Below are 10320 nucleotides of genomic sequence, written 5' to 3'. Positions count from 1 at the left end.
AATGTATCCCAGCCTGTTACATTGTGTTTTACCAAATAAACAGCCCCCTGCCCCTTTATCCATGAGCAAATAAGAAACTTGTCACAGAGCCGCGGACAGATACTGCCCCGTGCACAATGACCGTGTTCACACTGTGAGTGAAGACCAGCAACCTCACACAGGAACTAAAACGAAACCGACCCCAGCAGCTTCACAAATAGTCTTCATTAAAAAATCTCCTACCGTTTTGTGTATACAGCCTACATGCAGCCCTATCTGTCTCTATGGTTACAGTCCTCAAACAAAACCAGGGGAGTCCCACCCTACTCAACTTTCTACTAAAATCCATTGTGAAGGATAGCAAGAAAAAAAGCGGCAAAAGGAAGGGAGTACGATGTGATTTAGAAGGCAAAAAAAAAAAAAAGTTTTATTTTTTTTTAGTAAGCAAATAAGACGCCCAGAGAGTTCAGCATAAATAAGCACACCCCCTATACTCTTACTTGAACACTGAATACATTTTCAAAAATGTGACAAGTCTGGAGTTTCATTAACCTCTAACATGACAGTAAGGTAAATAATATAACTTTCATTCCAAAATCTTCAGTTTAGTTGATGCAAAAAAAAAACGAGTGCACTGCCATCACAAACGACTACATCTATGCCCTTCATGATTTTTTAGGGACCGCACAGAGTTTTCTAGACCTGGGATGAACAAGTTTGCGACATATTGCAACATCGATCTTTTTCCATTCTTCAGAATAAGCTCTAGAGCCGGGACGCTGGATGGAGAGTGATCACAACTTAGAACTCCACATAGGTGTCCGGTTGTCAGATCAGGAGACACTTGGCCACTGTTCTTCTTCAGAAATACAACAAATGTGAATTTTGGATTATTTTCATGTTGGAAAAGTGCTAGTCTACCAAGAGCACAGAGTGATGGCGGCATCTTATAGTTCAATATAGAGCAGTACATCTGTGAATTAATAATACCATCAATGACATGTCGCCTCCCCCCCCCAACAACAGCAGCCCCACACAAGGACACTGTCACCACCAGGACTCACTGTAGGCACCATGCATTTAGAAAAATGCACCATGCCTACAGTCAAACATGGTGGAACTGCATTTCATTGATGGCAGTAATGGCGCAGCTCTCTGGCCCCAGTGTAAATAATTGATTTTATCATCAGTATAGTTACCAGGTGGATCTGTATCCGGTCTACTAGGGGGCAAATCTTCAAATGACATTTATTTCTGGGTTTGCTCCCCCCCGGTTTCTCATCCAGCTTTACGCATCTTCACATTTAAATGCAAAATTACAACACAGACGCAATAAATCACTGACAAAACAACAAGTCTTTTAATGTAAAAGTCCTGACAAACTGTACAAACAGTAAAGGTTCTTGTAGAGACGCCGAGGATGTGATGACTGTGACCAGGGTACGGTATGTAGATCCAGTTACAAAATATACAAATATCAATTCTCTGAAACTCCAAAACCCCAAAATATCCCCGAGGATGGTAGTCATGGACACCGACCACCAGAAGCAAACATGGCGGGAGGTGACGCCAGCCGAGCTTTCCACCTTTACTATCGAGAACAAGCTGCTATTCTCTGCTTTTTGGCCAAGTTTTTGTATCGGTAACTTTTTTTTTTATATATATACATATGCTACAATATAGCTGATGCTTGTACATAGAGAACGCCTGTATGGGAAGGCAATAAATAAACATCTAGCAATACTTCTGATGATACAAAGACGCTGCTAAAAAGCACAGAATCAACTTGTCTAAAAGTCAAATAAAGTATCAAGGGAACGCCTGTCAGTAATACTATCCTTGCAACAAGGGGGAATAGCGCAAAAAATTAGGAAAGATGCTAAAATTGGGCTTTTAGTGATATGTAAATTAGGTCTGCAAGTGAACTGGTGGGCACATCGAAGTACTTGCAGTCTAGGACTTCTGTTCAGGGGGGGAGGAGAGAAGAGCTAATGAGCTATATAACTAATCTGCATATTAATAAAAGAGAATTTTATTACCGTAATGGGCATGTTTCACAATGTTTTGCACGGCTTCTGCTCGTAAGGTTAAGGACTGATTCCGTTTAAGGTGGAAATCTCAGATAAGTAATACACAGTTTGCCCTGGTTTAGGCGCAGTTCACACTTTATTTTTAGGACAAGAGGAGCATTTTGCCCCAGGTTTTACCCAGCGTTTGTAGGACATAGAATAGAACAGTGAACATCCCGGGTATAAAGAGGTCACTAGGGAGTGTAGGAAAGCTGGGTAACGGGGGGAAGAGGTGACATCGGGCATCCGACGTTCACCAAGTCAGCTAAGAACCTGACTCAATGGGTAAAATGCTTTTTTTCAGTGAAAAAAAACTTTTTTTTGGGTGGGGGGGGGTGGGCAAAAAAGGTTATTTATGAAATATTTAAAAAAGTATTTGCTTTTAATATTAAAACTATTCTCCTTATTATCATATTATCAGTGTGAAATATACAGGAACGGCATGGATCAGGGAAACACAGAGAACAAAGCACCATAAACTTTACATGGATAGAAAAACTAAAAAAAAATCCCCATGGTATTCGCCATTTGTTCGCCGGTCACTGCGAGTCTGTCTGGTCTGTTGGGAATTTTCGCACATTTATAGGGTACTTATCCAAAACGATAATGTTAATCGTGCCAACCGGCATTCGCTAACACAACCTCGACCTCATTGTTACATTGTAACTTCTCCGGAATTCTTGTAAGACAAGTTTAGTTTAAGGATCCACGAAGGACACTGCGATGTATCGGGTTCCTTTCGTGGTCGGGAGACCCTCGTGGTAATGGGTGAGTCTTCCAGGGTGCATCAAGGACCATCCTTTCCTCGGGGCCGTTATGGAACAATTATAGCGGAGGAATCTGCAGCCACCTCCCTGCAAAAAAAAAAGTAAGGTTATAACTAGTGTTGAGCGATACCTTCCGATATCAGGAAATATCGTATCGGATTGGATCGGGCCGATACCCAAAAAGTATCGGATATCGCCGATTCCGATACCGGAAACCAATGCAAGTCAATGGGACACAAATATCGGAATGAAAATAAACCCTTTCTTTCCTTGTAGGTTAATTCTACATGAAGTAAAACAACTAAGAATAATGTAGAATGACATGAAAAGCCGGCAATTCAGCAGCGGCATTCACCGGTACCCGACAATTTACAACAGAAAGAATAGAGCATCACACATAGATTAGATAGATAGAAACATGTCAGTCACATATATATGAAGTACAGTGACAGTGTTGCTTACTGTACTTGTCATTTAGTGTAAAGGATTTATTAAAAAAAATATTAGTGTTTTCATGCACCGTCTCTTTAAAAAAGCCGGCCGGCAATTCAGCAGCGGTACCCGACAATTTATAACAGACAGAATAGAGCTTCACACATAGATTAGATAGATAGAAACATGTCTGTCACATATATAAGAAGTACAGTGACAGTGTTGCTTACTGTACTTGTCATTTAGTGTAAAGGATTTATTTAAAAAAATAATAGTGTTTTCATGCACCGTCTCTTTAAGAAAGCCGGCCGGCAATTCAGCATCTGTACCCGACAATTTATAACAGAAAGAATAGAGAATCACACATAGATTAGATAGATAGAAACATGTCAGTCACATATATATGAAGTACAGTGACAGTGTTGCTTACTGTACTTGTCATTTAGTGTTAAAATAAAGGATTTATTTAAAAAAAAATTGGTGTGGGGTTCCCCTTAATTTTAGGCTCTAGCGGAGGTTAAGCAGACGGCTGGGGCAAATGTTTGAAGCCTGGGAAGGGGGTAATACCCACGGAGCTTCCCAGGCTACTAATATCAGCCCCCAGCTGAATACCTAGCCTTTACTAGCTATTAAAATGGGGGAACCCCCCCAAAAAAATAACGTGGGGTCCCCCCTAATTTAATAGCTAGCACAGGCTAGGCAGACAGCTGGGGGCTGATATTAATAGCCCAGGAAGGGTGCCATGAATATTGGCCCCCTCCCAGGCTAGAAACACCAGCCGTCAGCCGCCCCAGAAATGGCGCATCCATAGGATGTGCCAATTCTGGCACTTAGCCTCGCTCTTCCACGCTGCCCTGGTGCGGTGGCAGGGGGTAATAGGGCTGGGGTTGATGTCAGCTTATAATGCCAGCTGACATCAAGCCCAGGTTAGTAATGGAGAGGCGTCTATAAGACACCCCCATTACTAACCCCATAGTCAAAGTTAAAGAAAAACACAAACACCCAGAATAAAGTCCTTTAATTGAAATAAAGACACAATCCTTTATTGTTCTAAATTAAACCATACTTACCATCACGCCCATTCCAGCTGAAGCCAACGATCTCCTGCAATAAAAGTAAAATAATAAAGCAACCTCATCCTTACCTTTCCATGGTTCCCAGGACAGCTTCAGCTCTGCTACATCGAGATGACAGGCTGGACCGCAGCAGAACGCTGCCATCCAGCCTGTCATCCCGCAGACACTGAGAAGCGCAGGCATGCTTGCGCTCCTCAGTGTCTCTCTGTGACGGCATAAAGATGAGCCGAGGTCATGTCCAATGAACTCAGCTCACCTCATGCACGTCACTGACAGCGTGGGAAAATTCTCACGCTGAAGTGCTGAGTGCAGGAGAATTTTCCCACGCTGTCAGTGACGTACATGAGGTGAGCTGAGTTCATTGGACATGACCTCGGCTCATCTGGATGCCGTCACAGAGAGACACTGAGGAGTGGAAGCATGCCTGCTCTTCTCAGTGTCTGCGGGATGACAGGCTGGATGGCAGCGTTCTGCTGCGGTCCAGCCTGTCATCTCGATGTAGCAGAGCTGAAGCTGTCGTGGGAACCATGGAAAGGTAAGGATGATGTTGCTTTATTATTTTACTTTTATTGCAGGAGATCGTTGGCTTCAGCTGGAATGGGCGTGATGGTAAGTATGGTTTAATTTAGAACAATAAAGAATTGTGTGTTTATTTCAATTAAAGGACTTTTTTCTGGGTGTTGTGTTTTTTTAAATACTTTACTAGAAATTCATGGTGGTCATGTCTAATACTGGCGTGACCCCATGAATTTCGGGCTTAGGGCCAGCTGATAATGCCAAGCTGGCCTTAACCCCTTTATTACCCAGTGAGCCACCGCACCAGGGCCCTGGATGAGTTGGGTACAGCGCCAGAAGATGGCGCTTCTATGAAAGCGCCATTTTCTGGGGCGGCTGCGGACTGCAATTTGCAGCGGGGGGGGCCCAGAAAGCTTGGGCCTCCCTGCGCTGCAGATTCCAGCCCCCAGCTGCCTAGTTGTACCTGGCTGGACACAAAAATAGGGCGAAGCCCCACGTTTTTTTTTTTAAATTCATGAATTTCCTGAAATAATTAAAAAAAAATTGACGTGGGGCTTCGCACTATATTTGTGTCCAGCCAGGTACAGCAGGCAGGAACAGGCTGCACCCAACCACCAGCTGCCTATTTGTACCTGGCTGGACACAACAATATAGGGAAGCCCTTTTTTTCTTAATTATTCCATGAATTTCATGAAATAATTAAAAAAAAAAAAACGTGGAGCTTCTCCCTATTTTTGTGTCCAGCCAGGTACAACTAGGCAGCTGGGGGCTGGAATCTGCAGCGCAGGGAGGCCCAAGCTTTCTGCCACCCGCTGAAAATTGCAGTCCGCAGCCACCCCGGAAAATGGCGCGTTCATAGAAGCTGGATGCTGTACCTGGCTGGCATACAAAAATATGGCGAAGCCCACGTCAAAAGTTTTGGGAAAAATTAATTAAAAAATAAATAATAATTTAGGGACTGCATCTTTATTAACTCCTCAAATGTCATTTAGTGTTAAAATAATGGATTTATTTTAAAAAAAAATGGCGTGGGATCCCCCATAATTTTAGTCTCTAGTGGAGGTTAAGCAGACGGCTGGGGCAGATGTTTGAAGCCTGGGAAGGGGGTAATACCCACGGAGCTTCCCAGGCTACTAATATCAGCCCCCAGCTGAATACCTAGCCTTTACTAGCTATTAAAATGGGGGACCCCCCCAAAAAAAATGACGTGGGGTCCCCCCTATTTAATAGCTAGCAAAGGCTAGGCAGACAGCTGGGGGCTGATATTAATAGCCCAGGAAGGGTGCCATGAATATTGGCCCCCTCCCAGGCTAGAAACACCAGTCGTCAGCCGCCCCAGAAATGGCGCATCCATAGGATGCGCCAACTCTGGCACTTAGCCTCGCTCTTCCACGCTGCCTTGGTGCGGTGGCAGGGGGTAATAGTGGTGGGGTTCATGTCAGCGCCAGCTGCCATGAAGCCCAGGTTAGTAATGATGGGCGTCTATAAGACACCCCCATTACTAACCTACAAAGTGTTAAAAAGAAAAAACACACTACACCCAGAAAAAAATAATTTATTTGAAATAAAACACACCATTTTATTTAATTCTTAGTTTACTAAAAAAAATAGTTACCTGTCCACGTTCCTGCGCTGATCTCCCATGCACAGCTGTCACATCTGGAGATGGTGACAGCTGTGCATGGCTGCTGTAAGCTCACACTGCCGGGAACACGTCCGCTCCCGGCAGCGGGAGCCACTGACTGAGGTTACCGGAGTGCATTCAGTCAGCGCAGCTCCGGAGACCTCCTTTACGGCACTGCTGTACCGTGGGAATTTCTCACTATACAGCAGGGCCGTAAAGCAGCTAACCGGAGCAGCGCTGCCTGAACTCCGGTGAACCCTTACGGCCCCGTCATTCTAGCGGCGGCAGCGGTTCAGAGCGGTCACATTCTATGTGGCTGCTCTGAACTGGAGATCTTCGTGGGACACTCGTGGACTGCTACGGAGGGGTAAGGATAAGGTTGTGGTTTATTATTTTATATTTTATTACAGGAGATCGATGGCTTCGGGGAATTAGGTGTCTTGGTGAGTATAGGTGTAGTTTTTTATTTTTTACTTTATTTTAGGTGGCGATCGGCGGGGACAGGTAATGTATGAACTAATTTATTGTAGGTAACCACTGGCCACCAATGACATGTATTTAACATTTATTGGGGACACAGTAGGGCAATTTAAATAGCAGGATCAGGCTGATGGGAACTACTGCTCCCATCGAGCTGATCCTGCTGGCAGGAGTGGACGGGGGACAGACATAGGCCGATGGGAGTAGTAGTGTCACATCGGTCTATGTCTGCCTGCACGCACACACACCGCACACACCCGCACACATCGCACAGACACCCCGCACACACACCCCGCACACATCGCACAGACACCCCGCACACACACCCCGCACACATCGCACAGACACCGCGCACACACACCCCGCACACACACCCCGCACACATCGCACAGACACCGCGCACACCCGCACAAACATCGCGCACACACCCCGCACACACACCCCGCACACACACTAATCATGACGGGCTGTGTGGGAGGTGTGGCTGACCTGTGCGGCCGTGGGAAAGTTCATGTGAGTTCATGCAGTCAAGCATGAACTCACATGAACCCTCTGAGGGCACCGCGGCGACTTCAAATGAACAGCTGATCGGCATCACCTGATACCTCAGCTGTTCATTTGAAATAACCGGCGGGAAAGCGCAGCACAGAACGGGAAAGCCGGCGGTGAAGTCTTTTCACTGCCGGCTTCCCCGCCCGGGTCCTTCGCTCCTTGGTGCTGCGCTCCCCGCCCGGTCCTAACTTACGATCGGGATGGGAGGTGGCGAGGGGAGCGGAGGATCGGGGTGGGAGGCTGCGGGGAACCAGTATGGGGCTGTGTGATTGTTTAAAAGCCGGCGGCTTTATACCGCCCGCCGGCTTTTAAACAATCAGGAGAATTCTCCCACGCTGGGATGGCATTCTGATGACAGGCAGGATCGCAGCTGAGCGCTGCCATCCAGCTTGTCATCCTTCAGAGACACTGCAGAGCGCAGGCATTATGGGAACTTCCGATTCCGGTATTCGATATTGTAAAAGTATCGGAATTAAGTATCGGAATTCCGATACCGCGAATATCGGCCGATACCCGATATTACAGTATCGGAATGCTCAACACTAGTTATAACAAATATAAAGCTTCCGATACACATGACCCCTCATTTAAAGGGGGTTTTTCTCAGACTTTAATAATGACGACCCATCCTAAGTAGAGTCCTCAGTGCCAGGACACCGCAGCGCCTCGCTCTGTGTAGTGGCCGTTCTCGGTACTGCAGCTCAGCTCCTATTAGACAAAAGTCATCAGAGCCATTAGTTGCTTTTATTACTGACCTCGTAATCCTGTCCCACGCTGTTCAGCGCTACATTAATAGTGAAGGTCGAGGCGTCGTGGTGCGGGACCAGAGACGGCTGCTCGTCCGGCTTGTACCGTACGACAAAGGCCAAGTCAAACTGCGCCTGCAAAAGTGTAGAGAGAAATGAGGGTGCGAGGCGCCACGCAGCTAATGCCTCACCTGTACCACTGAGATCTAGGCGTCCGGATCTTCTTTCTATTTGATGTAATAACTATGGGGTCATCCGTCTCATCTGAGACACTGTGAGCAGCACTTAGAATTCACTTTACCGCAACCACATTAGCTCGTATGGGAGAGTGACCAGTGTGCAAAGGGCAAGGTCATTGTACAGGAGGAGGAGGTGAGCTGTGACATCACCTATTGTGAATGGTGGATCCTGTGTTATCTACTGTATATAGAGGTGTTATCAGTCATTGTACAGGAGGAGGAGGTGAGCTGTGACATCACTTATTGTGAACGGTGGATCCTGTGTTATCTACTGTATATAGAGGTGTTATCAGTCATTGTACAGGAGCAGGAGGTGAGCTGTGACATCACCTATTGTGAATGGTGGATCCTGTGTTATCTACTGTATATAAAGGTGTTATCAGTCATTGTACAGGAGGAGGAGGTGAGCTGTGACATCACTTATTGTGAATGGTGGATCCTGTGTTATCTACTGTATATAGAGGTGTTATCAGTCATTGTACAGGAGGAGGAGGTGAGCTGTGACATCACTTATTGTGAATGGTGGATCCTGTGTTATCTACTGTATATAAAGGTGTTATCAGTCATTGTACAGGAGAAGGAGGTGAGCTGTGGCATCACTTATTGTGAATGGTGGATCCTGTGTTATCTACTGTATATAGAGGTGTTATCAGTCATTGTACAGGAGGAGGAGGTGAGCTGTGACATCTATTGTGAATGGTGGATCCTGTGTTATCTACTGTATATAGAGGTGTTATCAGTCATTGTACAGGAGGAGGAGGTGAGCTGTGACATCACCTATTGTGAATGGTGGATCCTGTGTTATCTACTGTATATAGAAGTGTTATCAGTCATTGTACAGGAGGAGGAGGTGAGTTTTGACATCTCCTATTGTGAATGGGGGATCTTGTGTTATCTACTGTATATAGAGGTGTTATCAGTCATTGTACAGGAGGAGGAGGTGAGCTGTGATCTCACCTATTGTGAATGGTGGATCCTGTGTTATCTACTGTATATAGAGGTGTTATCAGTCATTGTACAGGAGGAGGAGGTGAGCTGTGACATCACCCATTGTGAATGGTGGATCCTGTGTTATCTACTGTATATAGAGGTGTTATCAGTCATTGTACAGGAGCAGGAGGTGAGCTGTGACATCACTTATTGTGAATGGTGGATCCTGTGTTATCTACTGTATATAGAGGTGTTATCAGTCATTGTACAGGGGGAGGAGGTGAGCTGTGACATCTATTGTGAATGGTGGATCCTGTGTTATCTACTGTATAGAGAGGTGTTAATCAGTCATTGTACAGGAGAAGGAGGTGAGCTGTGACATCACCTATTGTGAATGGTGGATCCTGTGTTATCTACTGTATATAGAGGTGTTATCAGTCATTGTACAGGAGAAGGAGGTTAGCTGTGGCATCACCTATTGTGAATGGTGGATCCTGTGATATCTACTGTATATAGAGGTGTTATCAGTCATTGTACAGGAGGAGGAGGTGAGCTGTGACATCACCTATTGTGAATGGTGGATCCGGTGTTATCTCCTGTATATAGAGGTGTTATCATTCATTGTACAGGAGGAGGAGGTGAGCTTTGACATCTCCTATTGTGAATGGGGGATCTTGTGTTATCTACTGTATATAGAGGTTTTATCAGTGATTGTACAGGAGGAGGAGGTGAGCTGTGACATCTCCTATTGTGAATGGTGGATCCGGTGTTATCTCATGTATATAGAGGTTTTATCAGTCATTGTACAGGAGGAGGAGGTGAGCTGTGACATCTCCTATTGTGAATGGTGGATCCTGTGTTATCTACTGTATATAGAGGTGTTATCAGTCATTGTACAGGGGGAGGAGGT

General features: G+C 45.5%; 1 protein-coding gene across 1 annotated transcript in view; it reads right to left on the bottom strand.

The window, feature by feature from the left end:
* Positions 1–1316: 1316 nt before the first annotated feature.
* The window catches only part of PLOD1 (procollagen-lysine,2-oxoglutarate 5-dioxygenase 1), a 71961-nt gene continuing 62957 nt past the window's right edge, over positions 1317–10320 (bottom strand). Inside the window, exons 18-19 of the mRNA XM_073657237.1 lie at positions 8251–8376; positions 1317–2902 (exon numbers count right to left, since the gene is read on the bottom strand). Of these exons, the coding sequence (XP_073513338.1) occupies positions 2747–2902; positions 8251–8376 (282 nt within the window). The 3' untranslated portion in view covers positions 1317–2746. The remainder of the gene's footprint in view (positions 2903–8250; positions 8377–10320) is intronic.

This window comes from Phyllobates terribilis, unplaced genomic scaffold (genome assembly GCF_046119375.1).
Source record: "Phyllobates terribilis strain yellow unplaced genomic scaffold, ASM4611937v1 Scaffold_12__6_contigs__length_324123572, whole genome shotgun sequence".
Classification (NCBI taxonomy): domain Eukaryota; kingdom Metazoa; phylum Chordata; class Amphibia; order Anura; family Dendrobatidae; genus Phyllobates; species Phyllobates terribilis.
The sequence above is the reverse complement of the archived record's forward strand: the minus strand, read 5'-3'. Positions and strand labels throughout refer to the sequence as shown.